The sequence below is a fragment of the Balaenoptera physalus genome (genome assembly GCF_965194825.1).
Source record: "Balaenoptera physalus genome assembly, chromosome: 8".
NCBI lineage: Eukaryota > Metazoa > Chordata > Mammalia > Artiodactyla > Balaenopteridae > Balaenoptera > Balaenoptera physalus.
This window is the reverse complement of record NC_138887.1, coordinates 48087854-48110684: the sequence shown is the minus strand read 5'-3', so window position 1 is coordinate 48110684 and position 22831 is coordinate 48087854. Positions and strand designations below refer to the sequence as shown.

Sequence of the window (22831 nt, the reverse complement as noted above, 5' to 3'; positions counted from 1 at the left end):
AGGTTATAAGCTTAAAACCTAAAAATGTTTAAATGAAAAAGGAATTATAAAACGATTATGGTAGATATATTTCTATTTATGTAAGGTTTTATGTACATAACAGCTTTATTAAGATATAATTTACATGTCATACAGTTCACTGATTTAAAGTGTACTATTCAATGGTCTTTAATATATTCACAGAGTTATGCAACCATCACCATAATTTTGGAACACTTTCTTCAGCACAAAAAGAAACCCCATCCTCATTAGCAGTCACTCCCCATTTTCCCTGTATTACCTTCTTATGGCTCCTGGAACAAATTACCATAAACTTTGTTGCTTAAAACAACAGAAATTTATTCTTTCACAATTTGGGAGACCAGAAGTCCTAAATCAAGGTGCTGTTAGAGTTGAGTCCTTCTGGAGGCTCTGAGGCGAAAACTTCCCACACCTCTCCTGTAGCTTCTGATGGCTACCGGCAAATGTCGGTGTTTCTTGGCTTATAACTACATCACTTCAGTCACTGCCCCAGTCTTCACATGGCCTTCTTCCCTGTGTGTCTCGTCTCTCTGCATCTTCATGTGGTGTTATAAGGACAACAGTCGTTGGATTTAGCTCACCCTCCTCTTAATCCATTGTGACCATATCTTAACCAATGACATCTGCAAAGACCCTGTCTCCAAATAAGGTCACATTTTGGAGTTTTGGGGAGACATTATTCAACCCAGTTGCATCTCCCAAACACCCCATCCCTAGGAAACCATTAATCTTTCTGTCTCTAGATTTGCCCATTCTGAACATTTTTATGTTGGATTTTGAATTTTTCTCTCCGTTGGAAAAAAATGTGTCAATTTTTTTTGAGGGTAGAATATCCATTTATCATATTACAATGGTTATATTACTTAATTTGATACAATAATTTCCCATATGGGAATATGCAGCTGTTTAAGGTATTTTAAATAACTACCCTTTTCTTTAGGCTGTATCTGCTGACTAGAGCACACTACGATAAGTATGTAGACAGCTTTGATGTAGGTTATAATGAAGTGTGTTTGGTTTTTTTCCTTAGTAATCTTAGTAATTCTAATTAGTGTCTGTTTCCTGTCCTGGAAATAGTCTGATATTGTCAATATCATGATAATGAGTAAAAGTACAATATGTTGGCGAGTATATTTTCTATTACTCCCCCACCCAAAATTCCTATCCTGTATAGTGCTCTACTTTCTTTTTAGTAGATAAGTGATTGTTAATGTTATATTTTTTGCAGTGACACGACTTTGATGACATAGCAGTTTAGCTTTTACTTTTGAAAATCACAGCGTGAGCATGAAATTTTAATGTCTTGAAGAAAATTGTTGCTGTCAAAAACAGTCATTAATTACAATTGTGACCTAGCTTTCAAAAATGTGACATATAGTGTCATGGAAAATTTAGAGTCATGAAAAGGAGACATTTTTTAAAACCAGCGGTCTATTTTCCTTTTGCCTCATATACTGTTAACGGCAAATATTTTGGATTTGCTGCAGAGGCCAGGGTAAAGGAGATATTTGAAGGAAATTTTGCTTTTTAAGGGTGGTAGTGTTAACACACATCAACAACTTCAAAAATTCAATCCACTCAAACATGGCACCAAAACAGGTCTCACTAAGTCCCCGTAATGTTAATATGAAAGTATATTTTACAGGTCACATCATTCAGCACTTGATAAATCATTCCTTTAAATAACCCCCTTTCTCCTTACAGTTGCCTCAAAAGACTTTTAAAAGCTTGAATCTACTTTCATCTTCCTAACTTTCCTCCTTCCCAAGGTGATTCAAACTACTTTAGGAGAAAATCTGTACTGGGAAATTGTCTGAAATGTCATCCTTACTAACTAGAAAGCTTTTTTACTTTCCAGAGCTTTAAACCTCTTCTGATAACAAAGCTGTAAAATGGGGTTCAAGGTCTGGTTTATTCAGTTCTTTTTTTTTTTTTTTTTTAACATCTTCATTGGAGTACAATTTATTCAGTTCTTGTAGGGGATCTCCCTGACTATCTTCCAGCCATCCATTGAATTTGTTTCCACTATCCATGTTTAATTTCCAAGAGCATTTTCTTTTTAGGATTGTCCTTTTATATAGCATGCTGGTCTTGTTTCATGTTGCCCTGTCTGAGGATATTTTAGTTTCCTTAACATTACTTATATTTTTGGTGTGTTTCTCTTTCCTCTGACTTCTTTTTCAATTGCTTTGCTCTTTCCTATTGGAGTCTTTCCTCAAATATCTGGTGCCTGGCTGTGCATTTTATATTTAAAATTAGACATTAAGAAGTTGCGAACTTTTGTTTACAAACGTGAGCTGAATTGTCAGTGAATCTCATCATATGTTAAGGAAATGGCTGCTTGTTTTTTAATAAATTTATTTATTTATTTATTTATTTATTTATGGCTGTGTTGGGTCTTCGTTGCTACACGTGGGCTTTCTCTAGTTGTGGTGAGCGGGGACTACTCTTCGTTGCGGTGCACAGGCTTCTCATTGTCGTGGCTTCTCGTTGCAGAGCATGGGCTCTAGGCGCGCAGCCTTCAGTAGTTGTGGCACATGGGCTCAGTAGTTGTGGCTCGCGGGCTCTAGAGCTCAGGCTCAGTAGTTGTGGCGCACGGGCTTAGTTGCTCCGCGGCATGTGGGATCTTCCCGGGCCAGGGCTCAAACCCATGTCCCTTGCATTGGCAGACAGATTCTTAACCACTGTGCCACCAGGGAAGCCCCTGTCTGCCTGTTTTTGTTGGAGATCCATAAGAGATCCACAGATCTTTTTCTGGGATGTTTGATTCTCCAGAATATAAACTTACAAACTCCTGCCCCTTGGGTGGGGGAGGGCAAGCTGGGAAGAGACTGACTATAAGCCTGGCTGCAGGATTTCTGGAGCTCAGGCAAAGCGCCATTCAACAGGCAGAGTTCGGTTCCTCTTTTGTCAGTACCATAACTTGACCCTCTATATTTACATCCTGAACTCTAAAGCCTCTCTTGTTCCCTTTTTTGAAGAAAAGAACCTATCTCCCAACAGGTAAGGATAGTCACCTAATGGATTTCTAACTGAACGTCATACAGATTTTCAAACAGTCCACCGTTCTGTGATACCTGGTGGTTCTTAATTCTTGTGGCTTTTCAGCCTTCTCTGGGGACATCAGTCGTCCATCTTACAGGAATATGGTTCTTCCTCTAAGTAATTTACTATGTACTCTTCTATGTGCATTCAGTCTTCATAAATTGTGGTTTGAAATCACGGTTATCTCCTAGTATAATCAAAGACGATGTTTTTGCTTGTTTTCCCTCTCATTTTGAGATATTTTCAAGAGGAAAGGGTGGCAGAGGCATTTTTACTCTGCCACCTTGAAACCAGACATTTCCTTCCCGTGACCTCACTCTCCTGATTTCCACCTACCCCTCCCCTATCACTACTGAGTTCTACATGCCTCAGCCCTAGGCTGTCATCATCTCACACAGCACTTTATCCAGATGATTTCAGTCAGAATTCTGCCCTTGCCCACCTCTCCACCTTCACGGAGCACCATACACACCCTCATTTAAGCTTCAGCCTAACTGGTATTATTTTAGGTCTTTGATGCCAGCAAAGTCCTTACACATGCTGGCATTTGCATGGGTGAAAAGTCAGTGAACACAGAGGTTCATTACTACAAAGGGACTGCTCAAAATAGATATGTTAAGAATAATGGGAGCCAAGTTTCTCACTATGAAAGAAAAAAATACAGAGGGGAAATAAAATGAATTCTGTGATCTTGGGTTGAAATTGGAGGTTATCAGTGTGAAGTCATAGTTTTTAATATACATATAGATATAGGAATATGTATTAATGTAAATGTGTCTGTGTATAGTATGTATTCTCTAGCAATGCCCATGAAAGGATTTGGGAACAAAGATACCACAATAGCAATGAGCAAATTTAGAGCTCAGATCTTGGCTTCTAAGTGCCACCAAAGAAGACCCAGGGCTCCTCGGAGAACAGGCTGATTCCAGGACTGAAGCAGGGAAAGTGTCAGATGACCCTGGAGCATCTTTTAGGCCAGGAAGTGAAGTGCTCAAAGAATCATGGGATGTGTCAACTGGAAATGATTTGAGCATCACAATAAATGATAGTAACAAATTATAACCCAATGAATAAAATTGGAAACCATAAGTCATACTGATAGGGATAAATAAATGAGTGAACTAAAAGTTTGGTGAGGAATGAGGTTTTTATATACTTTCAAAGTCTCTCCCTACAAAATCCTTATTACTAACAAAGAGGAAAAGAGTAATTTTACAGTGGAGCAGCTTGCCAGACAGCACCTGAAGTGATCAAAGTGAACGTGACAATATGACAAACAGAAACTGTGCACAACTTGACAGGTACATTGTGAAGGCCATGGATGCCAAAGATGCATAATCTAAATCTAATTACTAGAAAACAGATAAGTCTGCATTAAGGAAATTCTACAAAATAACTAGCTGTAATGTTTGTGTCAAGGTCATGAAAGTCAAGGAGAGACTGAGAAAATGTTCCAGAATGAAGCCTGAAGAAATATGAGTAAGGCAACAATGATTCCGAACTGCATCCTTGTCCTTTAAAGGACATTACTGGGACATTAGGCAAAATATGCATAGAATCTAAGGATTACATAGTAGTATGCAGCAATATTAATGTCCTGATTTTGGTGATTATATTGTGGTTAAGTAGAATGTCCTTGTCTGTAGGAAATACAATAAATAACTGGGTGTTGGGGCATGAGGTCTGCAATATAGTCTCAAATGGTTCAGGAAAAAGATCTTTGTACTATATATACATGTAACTCCTCCATAAATTTTTTTCAAAATAAATGAATTAAACTGATTTAAAAAACTAGGTTGCACCAGTTATTCCCAGTGCTCCTGTAGATTCTGCTGTCATCAAAATCCAAACAAAGTATATGAGCCAGAACAATGGCTAGTCATCTTAAACCACCGGGGACGAACCTGTAATCCAACAAAGTCAGATTTATTGACGCACTGCCACCAAGGAGACTGCACACTAGAGGAACTGTAGGGTGTCTCACCACACAATGGAAAAGGTAGATGTAGGATTTGTGGGAAAGGTGGAGTTCAGGTAAAATCTAAATGAAACAGTTTTGATAGTCTCAAAGCAAAGCAGAGCGGTGTAAAGAGGCATCAACATCACATCTGGAGTGAGAAGTGGGTGTAGGGTCATGTTCCCTTGGAAACCACAAAGTTAAGAGAATAAGTAATGTTCTTTTCAGGAACCCCTTGTCTGCAGCTCTGCACCTGATTAGAAATAGAAGCTGCTTCTCTGTGTCAAAGTGTCTTAGATCCTCCAGGCAAGAGTGGAATGTTTCATTCTTACTGATAAAATTTCAAATAGCAACGTTTACATGGACTTTAAAGAACAAGGTTTCTCCGTGTAAGAATGTAGTACTCATCCAAAGACGCGGGTTGTTATGATACTTTTTAGTTGCAGTTTGTCCTTAAAAGAAACTGTTTCCTGTAAACGTTACAACTGGCTTTTATCTTATACTGTTACCCATCCTGATGAATGGCTGGGCAGATTTTTACTTTCTCAGCAGTTACAAATGAAAAATACGACTCGGTCTCTCAAACCACAGCTAATCCTCCTCTCAGGGCCTTGCTGAAGTTATGGGTTTGCCTGACGAACTTTCTTTCCTCTCATTTTGGACCTCAAGCCTCCCCTGATGAACGACACCCTACACCACGGTCTTCAGCACCTTTCTTCACATAACCTTTCAATCATCCTGCCTTCCCAGGCCACGCTCAGTGCGTGGGGGGCGGTCCCACTCTTCTCAAATCCTATTGGGTAAAATCCACGCCTCTCCGCATTGGGGGCGGGACAAGAGAGAAAGGGCCTTTCCCAGGCGCGAGAAGATGACGTCACAGTAGCGGACCCGCGACCTCCGGTTGCTTTGGGCTCTGCTAGCTGAGGGTGTGGACTGAAAACAGTTCCGTCCGCGATGCCGTCGCCATGACCATTTGTCAGTTCTTCCTTCAAGGCCGGTGTCGCTTCGGAGATCGGTGCTGGAACGAACATCCCGGCGCCGGGGGTTTGGGCGAAGGACGGCAGCAGCAGCTCTCAGGTGACGTTCTCCTCCATCCTTCGCCCCTAGCCGAGCTGAGGAAGGCCTGGCGTGGGGCCGGGCCGGCGAGGAACAGCCGTCCCTCGTGGGCCCAGCCGCTGGGCACAGCGCCGTGGCGCACCAGTCAGGTGACGCGGACGTGCCCGCGTCGTCCCCTCGCCCGCCCCGCCCACCCCGCCCACCGGCTCTTTTATTCATTTATTAGGAACTCGGTTGGCTTTTGTTGAGCGGTTGGAGGCATGGGCTTGGTCCTGGTTACTAATGAAAAACAGTTAATTTTTAAGTCGGAATACGTGTCAGAACTTACCTTGTGGGGCTTCCCTGGTGGCGCAGTGGTTGAGAGTCTGCCTGCCAATGCAGGGGACACGGGTTCGGGCCCTGGTCTGGGAGGATCCCACATGCCACGGAGCGGCTGGGCCCGTGAGCCACAACGGCTGAGTCTGCGCATCTGGAGCCTGTGCTCCGCAACAAGAGAGGCCGCGATAGTGACAGGCCAGCGCTCCGCGATGAAGAGTGGCCCCCGCTTGCCACAACTAGAGAAAGCCCTTGCACAGAAACGAAGGCCCAACACAGCCATAAAAATAAATAAATTAATTAATTAATTAAAAATCCTCTGCCTATAAAAAAAAATTGCTGCAATGAACATGTATTAAAAAAAAAAAAAAAAGAACTTACCTCGTCTTTGGGCGGCAGTGGTTCGCAGAATTGGCATAGGTCGACCCAGACGCCTCCTTTCTTTACTGCTTTACTGTCCTTCTGGGTATTTGTTTTTTCCCCTTGATGCCTTGAATATAATTTTTTCTAAACTTTTTTCTAGGGAGAGGCTAGCGACTGGGGTCAAAGTCAGGATTCTTAACTTTGGGGAACTCCTTTGAAGATCTAATAAAAGCTACAGAGCCATTAACCTCAGATAAATGCACATGCTCATAAAATTTGGGGTAAAATCGAGAGTGGGATGCTCAGTTAAGAACTCTGGGCTATGAGGGAAGGGGGTGCATGACTACGTTGACCTGCTTCCTGGCCTAAGTCATTGTCAAAGCTTTTGGAATATTACACTAAACCAATTGTGGATGATGCAAAAGGATTGACTGTCTTCGAGGAGAGGAGGGGTCCGAAATGAAACCATAGTACAATGCAAGGTTTTAGAGGTCAGATGAATAATTAGGTTTTCTTAGGACTGAAACTTAGTCCTTAAAGGTACCACAAGATGCTGACCACCTCTCCGTTCTCTTTCCTCCTTTAGAGCTATTTATCTGACCCTTAAACCTTGTGTTACATTGTGGTTTCACGTCTGATTCCTCTTCTTGGAGACAGTCTTTTTTCATCACCCACAATTGGTCTAGTGAAATATTCCAAACCAAAAATTAAGACTCAGGATCTGATAAATGTGCGAGTATTTCCAGGAACAACAAAACGTAATATTTGACATTCTGTTGAGACTCACTCTAAATGCAGTAATTAGAGAATAAATGGTGAATGGATACATGTTAATGGATTTTAAAAGTGGAGATAAAACTAGTCAAGTAAACAGTGTATTTAATGCCCAGAAACAAATAAATGCTTATGGAATTAGTAAGTATGAAGACCAAAAGCTGTATACAAAAGATGGAGTGAATTTCTTCAGTTGTGTCATCCCCGCAAAGGATTTGAAACTCTAAGAAAATAAAATATCATTAACCCATACTTGAGGGATCTGGTCTAGCAATCTGCCCCCTTTCCTCCTAGGTTTTGTTAAGCAGTTTTAGAATTGGGAGGTGAATTTTCATAAAGGGAGTGTATCTCCCATCACTCCAGTTTTTTTTTTTTTTAATTAATGAATTTATTTATTTATTTTTGGCTGTGTTGGGTCTTCGTTTCTGTGCGAGGGCTTTCTCTAGTTGCGGTGAGCGGGGGCCACTCTTCATCGCAGTGCGCGGGCCTCTCACTGTCGCGGCCTCTCTTGTTGCAGAGCACAAGCTCCAGACGCGCAGGCTCAGTAGTTGTGGCTCACGGGCCTAGTTGCTCCGCGGCATGTGGGATCTTCCCAGACCAGGGCTCGAACCCGTGTCCCCTGCATCGGCAGGCAGATTCTCAACCACTGCGCCACCAGGGAAGCCCCACTCCAGTTTTTAATATACATATTTAATGGCATATCTCCTAATTCAGTCAGAAACAAGGTGAATTATCTTGACCCCAACTAAGAAGTGATGAATAAATGAGACAGTAGAAGTGAAAAAATTTTGTAAAATATAGAGACAGAGAGGAGGAAAATGTTGGCTTATTTTGATAGTTATGGAATACTAGAAATCTGCTCATAATAGAGGAACTCAGTGCACTTTATTCATATGTAAATTACCTCTATAATCTCCTTATGGAAGGTAGGTGGGTAGGTGTTGTTTTCTCAGAGAGAATACTGAGTCAAATAGACTTACCCATCTATTCAAGGACAGAAGATAGAATCTAATCTTTTATATTCAATACACTTCTCAATACATTGTCTGTTTTTCAGATTTTACTACTATATAGGGCCCAGTTGGGGAGCAAAGAATGATACAGACACATCTTTTTATCATGAAGGAGCTCATGATTTAAGATACATGCCTTCTATCCACTCCATTATCGAACAGTTGTTTACCTAATAAACTTACGTCAGCTGAATTTAGTAATATATCGTTATTTTTCTGTGTATTTACAGTCTTCTCAATCTTGTTAACTTAGACCATTATGTGATTTGTGGATACTACACTTACCTATATAAATTGAAAATGAAGAGTTTTGTAATTTAAAATGAGTGGAAATGTAGTGCTTGTTGAATCTTTACATAATGTCTGCACATAATAAGACAAACTACAATGAAATTTTAAGAGATTTTAAAAATGAGTTGCTAGTAAAGTTGTTTATTTTGTTGTTTATTTCAGGTAGTAACAGACGAGGATGGAATACTACCAGCCAGAGATATTCCAGCGTTATCCAGCCATCCAGTTTCTCCAAATCCACACCATGGGGGGGCAGCAGAGATCAAGAAAAGCCATCTTTTGCTTCTTTTGATTCTGGAGCGTCAGCTAGCAGGAACAGTGGGTTTGGATTGTCTCAGAACCCATTTGCTTCACCTAACTCTGATGGGCAGAAAGATGAAAAGAAACTTCTGTAAGTGAAAGCCTTCAGAAAAATTCCTGCCCATTTGCTTATTTTTTTCAAAAATACCTACAGTACTTTCCTTAAAAAAGAGGTAATGTTATTATTACTTATTAAATTATTAAAAAATCAGAATAAGCAAAAAGCAGAAAAAACATCCATGATCAGAGATAACTACTATTTTGCAGGTATCATACTAGACTTTATTTCGCTTAAAAATGTCATTCTTCTTTATCAATACAGTGAGTTCTTGGGGATAATTATGCTTTTTCCACTTTTCTATTGATAACACTGTCCTGTGAATATCTTTCTAATGTAGTCCTGCTTATGTTAAATTATGAGTTCTTTACAAAGTATGAGGTGATTTAAAGCAACTCGTGATCTTGGAGGTCACTTATAGCATCTTGTATTCTTCTTTCTAAAACTTTTACTTCAGTAAGCCCATGCAAACATTTCATTTGATTTCCTTCATTATTGTGGAGTAGATTTCTTATCATTTATTGAGAACATTCGTAGTAGAATTTATGATTGGTGCCGAAACAGTGCCTGGCTGTGTATAACTGTTCCGTCAGCCCCCAGCAACTAGGACAGAACTTAAATATACTCATTAGTCTTTTACATCCCATAACTAAATTAGACTAGTTGTAAACATTTTGAACCATGTACCATGTATAATTAATAAAAATAAATAAATAAAGTAAAAAAACAAAACAAGAAAAAAGAAACCGTCCTTCCTATATTTGATGTTGTCATAAAAATCCTAAATTTTATTATTATTTTATTATCAGTTATTCTTATTTGATTAATTTTCCTCTTCTGGATAAAGGGAAAATGTTTAATTTAGACCCAGATATATCCATGACTTTGCCAACAAGTTAACCATGGACATGGGTCTGTTCCCTTTTTGCAAAATGTGAGAATTAGACAAAATGATCTCTGAAGTCCTAACCACTTAAATATTTTATGGTTCTTTATTACTTACTGGTTCTTTCTTTCCCAGTTAAATGATCATTGATGTTAATGATAATGAACAAAGAAAGATTAAACTTAGTATTGTGTATTTTATTATATTTCAGTTCTTTAAGATATGTATGGTACGATAGTTGAGTTCTCAGTAAATGTATCAGTTAATGGTTCAGTGTATTGGAAAACCAAAATTATGAACTTCTTTGATATTATAATATTTATAATCATGAAATATAGCTCATATTTCTATAAGCTTCTGCTTTAAAGAATACTCCTCAGAAAATATAACGGAAAAATCTAAAATTATATATTTACTACAATTAAAATTTCCATGATTGAAAATTATAAATGATAAATTTTAACAATCAGAAGAAAAAGATCTTTTGCCCTTTTTATTCTTTCAGGGAAGGAATTGTAAAAGATATGGAGGTTTGGGAATCATCAGGGCAGTGGATGTTTTCTGTTTATTCACCAGTGAAAAAGAAACCTAATATTTCAGGTAACTAGAAATTATGTGTTTTTAAATTGTGTTTTACAACTATTATTTTCTAAAACTAAGACTATGTCAAATAAAGAAATCGACCACAAACTTAGCTACAGTTAGGAGAGTTTGGACATTGTTTAAAGTATCCGAGTATTCTAGCAGAACTTCATAATTCAGAGATTGAGGTTGGAAGATATAGTTCAAGTTATATAGATCCCTTGGGAAAAATAGTAGAATCAGGACCCACCACATTTCCAATTCTGTAAGCCCAAGAAGAGGCTCTGCTTCCTTGGTTTCCTGTAGATACAACTTCAGAACCCTTTAGCTGCCTGCAGTGAATAGAAGAGTCCCGTTATGCCAAGGCTTTGGCTGCCTGATTCTGTTCTTTCTCCCCTATCTTTTTTTCTAAGGATAGTTATTTTTCATAAAGCATGTTGAGATCTATTCTGGGGGTAATATTTGAAGGGAAGAAGCTTTAGCTGGGCTACAGAGATAGCATTTCTTTAGAATACTCCTTTCCTTCCCATTTTCTTTTGCCCATAGCCCTTTTTGGGCTGAAAGCTAGACAACCACAGATTTTTTTGTTTTGTTTTGTTTTGGTTTTTTGACATCTTTATTGGAGTATAATTGCTTTACAATGGTATGTTAGTTTCTGCTGTATAACAAAGTGAATCAGCTATATGCATACATATATCCCCATGTCCCCTCCCTCTTGCATTAGACCACCACAGTTTTCTAAGCCTACTCTGGGTGGTCCTGGGCCCTATTAAGTTGAACAGCAAGTGCCTAGAAGATGAGAGCCCTTTCAGTCTCTCAGAACTCTGGGATTTCTGTCTGTCTCTGCTCTATCTGCTCATTCTCTGTGAGCATTTGTGTCACACCACTCCTTAGTCGTTTATTTACTTAATCATTCAACAAATACTTATTGAATTTCTTTTGTGCCAGGCCTCATTCTAGGTGCTAGGGATATAGCAATGAGTAAGATAGATAGGATCCATCCCTTATGAAGTTTATTTTCTTGAGGGATGGAGGCAATAAGTAATACAAATAAATAAGATAATTTTAGGTAGTCATTTTTCTGTAAAGAAAATAAGTGTGGGCTTCCCTGGTGGCGCAGTGGTTGAGAGTCTGCCTGCCAATGCAGGGGACACGGGATCGAGCCCTGGTCTGGGAAGATCCCATATGCCGCGGAGCAACTAGGCCCGTGAGCCACAACGACTGAGCCTGCGCGTCTGGAGCCTGTGCTCCTCAACAAGAGAGGCCGCGATAGTGAGAGGCCCGCGCACCGCAATGAAGAGTGGCCCTCGCTTGCTACAACTAGAGAAAGCCCTCGCACAGAAGCGAAGACCCAACACACCCAAAAATAAATAAATAAAATTAAAAAAGAAAAAAAAAAACGCTTCCCCCAATATGACCATATATGTTGATTATTTAAATTAAAAAATGATCAACAGGGCTTCCTTGGTGGCGCAGCGGTTGAGAATCTGCCTGCCAATGCAGGGGACACGGGTTCGAGCCCTGGTCTGGGAAGATCCCACATGCCACAGAGCAACTGGGCCCGTGAGCCACAATTACTGAGCCTGCGCGTCTGGAGCCTGTGCTCCGCAACAAGAGAGGCCGCGATAGTGAGAGGCCCACGCACCGCGATGAAGAGTGGCCCCCGCTGGCCACAACTAGAGAAAGCCCTCGCACAGAAACGAAGACCCAACACAGCCATAAATAAATTAATTAATTAATTAAAAAAAAAAAGAAATGATCAACAATCTTCTTGAATTTGCAACTTGAAATCTTTGACACCTTCAAAGGATTCTTCTCTACAAGCAAAATATTTAAAAAAAAAAAAAAAGAAAACGAAAATAAGTGTTAAGTCTTTTTTAAAAAGTTCAGAATTGAACTTAATGCCTAACGCCCTAGAGCAGTGGTTCTCAGTGTGAAATGTAGATCCATAAGCAGGGTTGTAAGATAAAATATGGGACATCCAGTTAAATTTAAATTTCAGATAAACAATATTTTTAGTATATGAATATCCCATGTAGTATTTAGAACATACTTATACTTTTTTTTTTTTTTTTGGCTGTGCCGTGCAGCTTGTGGGATCTTAGCTCCCCGACCAGGGATTGAACCCGGGCCCACGGCAGTGAAAGCACCAAGTCCTAACCACTGGACCACCAGGGAATTCCCGGGACATACTTATACTTTTAAAGTATTTGTTGTTTGTCAAATATTCAAATTTAACTGGGCATCCTCTTTTTTTTGGCTAAATCTGGCAACCCTATTGCTAAAATCCTTTTAGGGGCTGTACAAGTTTAGAAATATTTTCATAATAATACTAAGACATTAATTGCCATTTTCACTGTGTTGACATTTGCACTGTTGGTACAAAAGCTTTGATGAGGCACAGGCAACAAACTGTACTAGTAAATTATAATAGTCAATAAAAAAAAATTTTAACGCCATTTTCACTTAAGAATGTCCTTGATGAAGAGGTAAAAATTATTAATTTTATTAAATATTGACCCTTAAGTGTACACCTTTTAAATATTCTATGTGACAAGATGGGAAGCACACACAAAGTAACATTAACAAATTTTTTGATATTGTAAGATGACATGTGCCAACATTTGGAGGTTCTGGATAACTCACTAAACCAATATTTTCCAGATGACCAATGTGTGATGTTACAAAATTATACATGTTTGAAAAATCCTTTCGAAGTGCAAGATAAAACAATAGTTTTGGTTTATTAATATGATTTCATTAATATGATTTGAGTCCACATTATAGCTAACCTTTAAGAAACTACTGTCTGTCAAGTTTTGGTATAGTATCAAGAAGGATATCCACAATTATCTGAAAAGGCCATTAAAGTCATCCTTTTCCAGCTACACATCTGTGTGAGAACAGTTTTTCTTCATATACTTGAACCAGGCAATATACTGAAACAGGTTGAAGCAGATTGAACAGCAGAAGCAGATATAATAATCCAACAGTCTTCTATGAAGCCATACATTAAAAAGATTTACAAACGTAAGACAATGCCACTTGTATCACTAAATTTTTATTTTTTGTTTTGGAAAATAGTTTTTTCATTTATGTTGATATATTTGTTTCTTATTTTTAAGTGAATTAATATTTTCTATATTTTTTCAGTTCTCATTTCAAATATGGTAAATATTGATTTATGTAACCCATGTAAGCAAAAGGTCTGGCATCCTTATTTACTTTTAAGAATGTAAATGGGTCCTGAAACCAGAAAGTTGGAGAATCACTGTCTGTAGGCATCCATTATAATGAATTAATTTTTCCTGTGCAGCTAGAATGATACTACGTTTGTACCACCCTTGAAAGAATTGAGGAAATAGTCACTCAAATCATTTTCTGTCTTCATGGTTCAGATGAGTAACAGATGGAAGGAGGAGAAAATATCCAGAGGGATAGTGTTTCTTCACAGAGAGTGGCTATCTATTCTTAGGAAGCAGTATTGGAGCTGAGTCCTGAATGAAGAGAAGATGTCACTTACGGGAAGATTTGGGGGAAAATGTTCCTGACAGTACAATAGCTAGTGCAGAGGGCCTTGTGGAAACAAGGTTGGCATGTATTTAGTCTAGCAAGGCCTGAATTGCCAGAGGAGAGTAAATAAGAGAAAGAGTAATATGACATAAGGCCAGAGAGAGGCAGCCAGGGGCCAGATTATGTTGGGCCAAATTGCACTAGGAAGCCAGAAAGAGCTTTGAGCAGGAGGAGGGATATGATCTGATTAGAAAAAGCTCACTTAGGGACTTCCCTGGTGGCACAGTGGTTAAGAATCCACCTGCCAACGCAGGGGACATGCATTTAAGCCCTGGTCCGGGAAGATCCCACATGCCACGGAGCAACTAAGCCCATGCACCACAACTACTGAGCCAGCACTCTAGAGCCCGCGAGCCACAACTGCTGAGCCCGCGTGCCACAGCTAATGAAGCCCGTGCTCCGCAACAATAAAAGCCACCGCACTGAGAAGCCTGCGCACCACAGCGAAGAGTAACCCCTGCTCACCGCAACTTGAGAAAGCCCACGCACAAGCAGCAAAGACTCAATGCAGCCAAAAATAAATAATTAAAATAAATAAATTAATTAATTTTTAAAAAGCTCACTTAGACTGTTGTATGAAAAGAAATGGTCTGTTGGGGGGCAAAATAGCGGCAGGGCAATGAGTTCGGAGACAACTGCTGATGACTGAGAGTTACTAGCAGTGGAGACGGAATAGGTCAAATTCGTGTTCTGTTTTGGAGCTAGAACTGGCAAGAGGCTTATTAATTAGATATGGGGAAAGAGAGAAATGCAAAGTGATTCTAGGTTTTGTGGCCTGAGCAGTTAATAAAGGTGGTAAAGACAAGTAGTTAGAGAGCCTCCAGGATTCTGATTTGAATGTTTAGTCTTTTCTTTATTCTGAGGTAAGGGTCTTTGGAGTTAATGGTGTCTGGTTATCAGTAATTCTCTGTAGAAAAATATCCTGAACTTTTTTTCCCTTTCTTAAAAAGTTTTCCTAATTATGAAAGTTACAGCTGTTGCCATAGAAAACTTGGAAAATACAGAAATATGTGAATAAAGATCAACTGATCTCAGAGATAACAACTGTAACATTTTAGTGTATTTCTTTCAAAACATGCACACACATATTTCTTATTTATATGTATAATTAGGAATCATAACCTAGTGTTGTATTCTGCTTTGTTTTCAGTGTCTCTATTACTAAAAATACTAGAATGAACATCTTTTTATGTAACACCCTTTGTTTATACATTTAATATATGTATATATTATATATTATATAACCTCATATTATATATGAGGTTAAATCCTAGAAATTCTAAGATCAAAAGGTATGAGCATTTTTAAGGCATTCGACATTTATTGACAATTTTCCTCCCAGAAAAGTTTTACCTTTTTGATTTCCATAATGGCAACTTAGGAGAATGTCCATTTCACCACATCCTTAATAACAGTTATTCATTATTAATTTTTGTCAGTCTGATAAATAAAGCATTGTAGCTCTATTTAAGTTGTATTTTTAAATTGAACTTCTTTTGTGTGTGTGTGTGAACTTTTTAGTTTCATTTATTTACTGGCTATTTGAATTGTTTTGTGAATTGCCCGTTCATTATCTTTACCCATACTAACTTATTTTTCTTACTAATTTGTAATAGCTATTTATACATTTATGTTAGCTCTTCTCCTGTCATATATGTTGCAATTATGGTTTTCCCAGTTTACTGTTTGCCTTTCAATTCTGCTATTGTAGTTTCTGACTTACAGAATATTTTTTTTAGAAGTATGAATGTATATGTAGTCAACTCTTTCTTGTTTCTTTTGTTTATTATTCCTTCCACTCCATTTATCTTTAGAAAATTTTTCCCCTTCAAAGATCAAATAACCAGGGCTTCCCTGGTGGCACAGTGGTTGAGAATCTGCCTGCCAATGCAGGGGACACGGGTTCGAGCCCTGGTCTGGGAAGATCCCACATGCCGCGGAGCAACTGGGCCCGTGAGCCACAACTACTGAGCCTGCGTGTCTGGAGCCTGTGCTCCGCAACAAGAGAGGCCACGATAGTGAGAGGCCCACGCACCGCGATGAAGAGTGGCCCCCGCTCGCCACAACTAGAGAAAGCCCTCGCACAGAAACGAAGACCCAACACAGCCAAAAAAACTAACTAAATAAATAAATAAATAAATTTATTAAAAAAAAGATCAAATAACCAACTATATTTTATTCTAATTTTATACTTTATTAAATAGAGTATAGGCTTTGAATTTTTTCCTTATGATTATGAAATTTTTCTAATGATCAAGATTAGCATATTTTCCTGTCTAGCACCTCTTATTTTACTATACTATCAAAAGTATTGGTATTTAAAGATTCCAATTGATTCCTCACTTCAGGTTTTACAGATATTTCACCAGAGGAGTTGAGACTTGAATACCATAACTTCATAACAAGCAATAACTTACAGAGTTATGTAAGTTTGTTTCCTATTCATCTACCTAACAGATTAGCTGTTAATTATTGTCTTCTCTGTAGTGGCTTGCTTGTGTGTTGGCAAAGTGGATGAGGTCTGTAATTTTTTTTCAGAACAAGGCTATTTTTATATTCTAAATTAAAATTTAGAATTTCTTTGAAATTGGTTGGTTATCTAAAATGGTGATAATATACTTTGACTGTAGTAACTAGGAATGTCATTCTTTTTATTATGGGTTATCCAGCAGTCAGTCCCAGAAATCATACCTTTCATCATTTGGCAAACATCTATGGAGCATCTCTTAGGTGCAGACACCACAATGAATGCTAGAAAAACAAACTTAAATAAAATGCAGTGTTGGATATAGATTAACATTCTCATATATCAGATATCAAAAAATTGAAAAGCTGGGCTTGAATAAGTTCAGTGCCTAAAGGAAATGACATAAATCCTGTATTTTTCTATTGTCTACAGTCAATATCATGTGTTTCACCTAGTACACATGTTTGTCTCTGTACTGCCAGGTACTTGTGATTTTAACTAGGTGATACAAGGAGTTGGAGAACAGGGAAAGGGGTCTACAGCTGGAGTATCTTTGGCAAGTAGGGGTAGGTCAATGCAAATTTTACAAGTTACGGGCCGTAAAAATGTTTTATAAATTTATTGTGACTTTGGAAATACAGAAATGAAGTTGTTGGAGAGATTATCTTAAACACTCAATATTGACTCATTATTTTTCTGTCTTCTCTCCAGCTACATTCTATCCAACAGTTAATAAATCAGTGGAGGAACAGGGTAAATGAACTGAAAAGTCTAAATACATCAACTACAATAGCTTTGGTGAGTATTGGAGAATTTTCTACAGGGAGATGTCTTATCTATTGCTTTTTTGCAGAATTTCACTTTGGATTTGGAAAGCAAAGCTAAAATTCTCTGTCAAGAATTGTGATACACACATTCTCAAGAACTATATTATCATTTAGAGGCACGGTCCTGGAATTGTTTTCTCTTTGTTCCTTCGTCAGAAAAGCACAGATAATTATGCTTTTCTAAAACTATTTTTAGGATAAGGTTTTTAACTTTGGTGGTACTTGTTTTAAAAATTGGAAAATATTACATAAATTCAAGTATTCCAGGTTATCAGCATTTAAAAAGAAATTGCTTTGAAAAATATGAATGCATATTTAGACTAATGTATACTTTTGTGACTGAAGGACCATATGTTCCTTGTCTTATACAGAAATGCCTTTAGGAGATATATGCCCACTTGTCCCCAAAGATACATGATCCTACTGCAGCATAGTCATTATCTCTGTCAATTAAGTTTATTTTGCTACCCCCATAAGAAGTTCTTAAGAATATTATTTTTAAATAAGATATTTACATTTAGAATTTGATATTTCCAGTCTCCTAGGTGGTTTTTCTTTGTACTTTCTGAAAAAGGCTATGAGAGTTGTAGCTGCCTAAAGTTAGTGAATGACTGTTTGAAAGTCCCGACACCCTACTCCTTTCTTTTTTTTTTAAATTTATTTATTTATTTATTTATTTTTGGTTGTGTTGGGTCTTCGTTGCTGTGCGTGGGCTTTCTCTAGTTGTGGCAAGAGGGGGCTACTCTTCGTTGCAGTGCGCGGATGTCTCATCGCGGTGGCTTCTCTTGTTGTGGAGCACGGGCTCTAGGCACGTGGGCTTTAGTAGTTGTGGCGCGCGGGCTCAGTAGTTGTGGCTCACGGGCTCTAGAGCGCAGGCTCAGTAGTTGTGGCACACAGGCTTAGTTGCTCCGCGGCATTTGGGATCTTCCCAAACCAGCGCTCAAACCCGTGTCCCCTGCATTGGCAGGCAGATTCTCAGCCACTGCGCCACCAGAGAAGTCCCCCTACTCTTTTCTTAAATATGTGCTTCTAAATGACTAGACTTTTTTTTTGGCATTGCATTTTATTTTTGTTTAATTAATTTTTATTGGAGTATAGTTGCTTTACAATGTTGTGTTAGTTTCTACTGTACAGCAAAATGAATCAACTGTACATATACATATATTCCCTCTTTTTTGGATTTCCTTACTGTTTAGGTCACCACAGTGCATTAAGTAGAGTTTTCTGTGCTATACAGTATGTTCTCATTAGTTGTCTATTTTATGCACAGTATCAATAGTGTATATGTGTCAACCCCAATGCCCCAATTCCTCACACCCTCCCAAATGACTAGACTCTTGTGCAAGCTAATTTCTTCTACCTTTCGGTTGTTGTAATGCCATTTGAATTCAGTAGGACTCCTCGGAAGTATTTTTTCTCTAGATGAGAGGTGGCCCACCATCACCATTGCTGATGTAGAAGGGATAACTGAGTCCAGAGAACTACAGAGCTTCCTTCAAAGTTGGAAGTTCCATGTTCTTTGCCACCTTCCTAGGGGCCCTTCTGTAGGTGAGAATCTTGGACAGCCTACCTACAACTGGCTTACCATGTGTCAATTCTTTATGCCAAGTGATTTTTTTTTAAATATTTATTTATTTATTTTAGTTTTGGCTGTGTCGGGTCTTAGTTGCGGTTAGCGGGATCTTCATCGCGGCATGCGGGATCCTCCGCTGCGGCACCCAGGCTCCTCATTGCGCAGGCTCCTCATTGCAGGGTGCGGGCTTCTCTCTAGTTGTGGCCCGCGTGCTCAGTAGCTGTGGTGTGCGGGGTTAGCTGCCTCGCGTCATGTGGGATCTTAGTTCCCCAACCAGGGATCAAGCCCACGTCCCCTGCATTGGAAGGCAATTCTTAACCACTGGACCACTAGGGAAGTCCCTGCCAAGTGGTTTATTCTTTATTCTTTTAATCTATTATATGGATATAATTTGTTTATCACATACCTGTTAATGACTGAGGGAGAGAAGCTAGATGAAAAAAAGAAAAAGTACATACTATATGATTCCATTTATATGACACTCTAGAAAAGACAAACCTCATCTCTAGTAATAGAAAGTAGGTGAATGGTTCCCTGGGGCCAGAGGTTGGGAGAGTGTTGACTGGAAGGGGACACAAGGGAACTTTTATGGGTGATGGAAATATTCTAAATCTTGATTGTAGTGGTGGTTATAAGTTTGTCAAAACTCATCAAAATATAGATAGATTGTTTTAATGGATGCATTTTATTTTATGTAAACTGTACCTCAGTAAAGTTGATTTTTTTTTTAAAGAAAAAATGCCAATAGGGTTTTAAAATGAGAGAAATCTTATATGCTTAGGTTGATGAGGAAAGGCTTCTTAGAGTTAAGGATTAAGTGAAAAGTTCCTTGAAAAGGAGATTAAGATTTCAGTAAGCAGAGATGAAAGACATTTCTAGAGCAGAAAATAGCAAGAGCATAAAATATTTTCAGGGAATAGGAAATGTTTAATAGATTTTAGTGGTAAGCTTTTAATAATGTAATTGCAAATTAACTTCAGTTCAAGCATTTGAGTAAGTAGACTGGGTAGCCTCTAAAGGTCCTTTACCTAATCTCTAGGTTTTTTGGTAAATGCAGATCAACCAGTAGAAACTAAAATCTAGAATTAAAAAGTATTTTCCTGATTTTAATATGTGTTCATTGAAGAAATTTAGAAAGTGTTTTAAGAGCATAAGTAAAATTAAAATCATTCATAATTCATCAGCCAGACAATCACTTCGAACTCATTGAGGTTGGCCCATTTTTTTCTATGAACATTCACTTGTAGGCATTTTTCTATGTTAAACAAAATGAAGACGTTTTTAAGTGCACATTTTAAAAATTGAATTTGGCTATAAAGTGTATAGAAAAGGTACTTGAGAATTATTCACTTGCCTACCTTTTTTTTAATAGCTCTCTGATATAAAGGGTGGAGTAAATCAAGCAGCACCTGCGTTTGGATTTGGCAGTAGGCCATCAGTAACATTTGGGTCACCAGGTAAGTGACAAAGTAATGAAGGACTCCACTGATTCAGAAAAATAGGATTTTATAGGTTTCAAATATAAAGCCTGAAGTTTTGTTTAGTGCCATTTAAAGTCACCCTTGCCACCTTCTACCACCTTCCATAATAGAACTTCAAAGAATTTGGCTCATCAAGCATTTGCGAAATAGGGTTAAGAATGGGCATGTTCTTTGAAAGAAGAACATGGCTCAGGCTTTAGAAGTATATTTTAGGAATGGTTTTTCAAGACTTCCATAGGAATACATAGTTAAGGTAGCAGCACCTTTGAGGACTTCATTGTCCCTGTACATAACAGCATAGTATTGTCCTCAAATGACAGCTCCGATGAGATGAGGGGACAGGTGAAGTGAAGGCTCACTCCCTAATCCCTGAGGTTTCTCAAGAGCTGCCTCCTTGAGTGTAAATTATGGTGCAAATAAGATCAATGTAGCAGAAAGACAGGACAACAGGGTATAGTGGGTTTGTCCTAGCTTCTCATTTTCACTTTTCTCTTCTTCCTTCCAATAAGTTAATTATCATCTAAATATGACAGAAATAAGAAAAAAAAGGGCGGGTGGGGAATAGTAATATAGCTACATTTTCTGACTAATAGATTCTTTTTTTCTTTTTCTGGTTTTTGTAGGTTTTCCAGTGAATAACAACAGCAGCATTAATGCTCAGAATTTTAGTTTTAAACCAAGCTCTGGATTTGCTACTGCCCCTTCTGGAAACCCTTCTGTGTTTGGGAATACTCCAGCATTTGGAGCTGTACCCTCCGCCAATTCTGCCATCACTGCTTCTACTCCAGCTTTTGGACTTGGGAAACCCCAAATCACATCTGCTGCTTCATTTTCATTTAAAAGCCCTGCAGCTTCTGGTTTTGGATCATCCGGGTTTTCAGCATTTCCAGCTCCTATGGCAGTAGGCCCTGTTGGAGCTCCAGAGGCCCCAGCCTTTGGAAGCGGCAGTTCTTCGGCTCGTTTTGGTAGTCTAGGCTCACAGTCTCACACTGCTTTTTCCAAGTCATCCAGTGGCACCTTTGGAAACAGCAGCATATCCACTTCTCTCTCATTCTCAAATGGCAGCACCACAACAGATAATGTATTATTCACACCCAAAGATCAACTAACAGCAGAAGAACTGGAACAATTTCAATCCAAGAAATTTACTCTGGGAAAAATTCCATTAAAGCCACCTCCTGTGGAACTTCTAAGTATTTAAACGAGTAATTTTAAATACAGAAAAGAACAGCTTTTAAAATTGTTTTGAGTAGTTCATATGAAAGGACAGATATATATATATATGCACATACATATATATTATATATATATACATATATATTTATAAGAAGTATAAACTTTCAATAATAGGAGTTTTTAAATTTAGCATTTTCTTCTTGAGCATAACTATTTAAGTAAAACATAACAAAAACTCAGCAGCGGATTTTTTTTTTTTTTTTTTGCTGTAATTATGAATGGAACTGAAAAAACTGTCAGGGTGCACTGAATAAAGTACTTTTCTTATTCTACATCACTCTACTCTCTTACCATTTAAAATTTTACCTTTAAACATTTTTTTTTTTAAAGGAAGGAGATAATTTCTAGAACCAGCAGAGAAAAAATGCTTAAATGTTTAGCCTACTTACCAAATAAACATCAGTAGCATGACTTTCCTTCATGTTAAAGAAGATTCTCTTAAAGAGAGAAATAATTTTTTTTTTAACATGAGTATTTTTCCTTTTTTTTTTTTTTTAATTAATTAATTTATTTATTTATTTTTGGCTGTGTTGGGTCTTAGTTTCTGTGCGAGGGCTCCCTAGTTGCGGCAAGCGGGGGCCACTCTTCATCGCAGTGCACAGGCCTCTCACTATCGTGGCCTCTCCTGTTGCGGAGCACAGGCTCCAGATGCGCAGGCTCAGCAGTTGTGGCTCACGGGCCTAGTTGCTCCGCGGCATGTGGGATCCTCCCAGACCAGGGCTCGAACCCGTGTCCCCTGCATTAGCAGGCAGACTCTCAACCACTGCACCACCAAGGAAGCCTGAGAAATAACAATTTTTAAAGGGTGAAAAATTTTTAGGACCTAAGAAGCATTTTCCCCTCATATTTTTTCCTCCTCAATTCTGGCTCTCATGGACCATTTGAGTTTTCTTCAACAATTTTGGGCTAATTTTTATCTTGGCCTAATTTTTATGTAATTCTATTTTTTCCTCACATTATCCCATCAAGTGGATGGATTGTAAGAGGAGTAGAAATTATGATCTCGTGGGAAT

General features: G+C 38.4%; 1 protein-coding gene across 1 annotated transcript; it reads left to right on the top strand.

The window, feature by feature from the left end:
• The first annotated feature begins 42 nt into the window (after nucleotides 1-42).
• On the top strand, nucleotides 43-22090 carry NUP42 (nucleoporin 42). The gene is made up of 7 exons (XM_082472761.1): nucleotides 43-6100; nucleotides 8998-9226; nucleotides 10585-10679; nucleotides 16583-16659; nucleotides 17413-17499; nucleotides 20474-20558; nucleotides 21206-22090. The coding sequence occupies exons 1-7, from the start codon at nucleotides 5989-5991 to the stop codon at nucleotides 21781-21783; spliced, it is 1263 nt and encodes a 420-aa protein (XP_082328887.1). The 5' UTR covers nucleotides 43-5988; the 3' UTR covers nucleotides 21784-22090.
• The last annotated feature ends 741 nt before the right edge of the window (nucleotides 22091-22831 follow it).

Coding starts and splice junctions, on each gene's coding strand:
- NUP42 (XM_082472761.1), top strand. CDS start 5,989: ATGACCATTTGTCAGTTCTTCCTTCAAGGCCGGTGTCGCTTCGGAGAT. Junction 9,227..10,584: donor AAAGATGAAAAGAAACTTCT/GTAAGTGAAAGC, acceptor TTATTCTTTCAG/GGAAGGAATTGTAAAAGATA. Junction 20,559..21,205: donor AGTAACATTTGGGTCACCAG/GTAAGTGACAAA, acceptor TGGTTTTTGTAG/GTTTTCCAGTGAATAACAAC.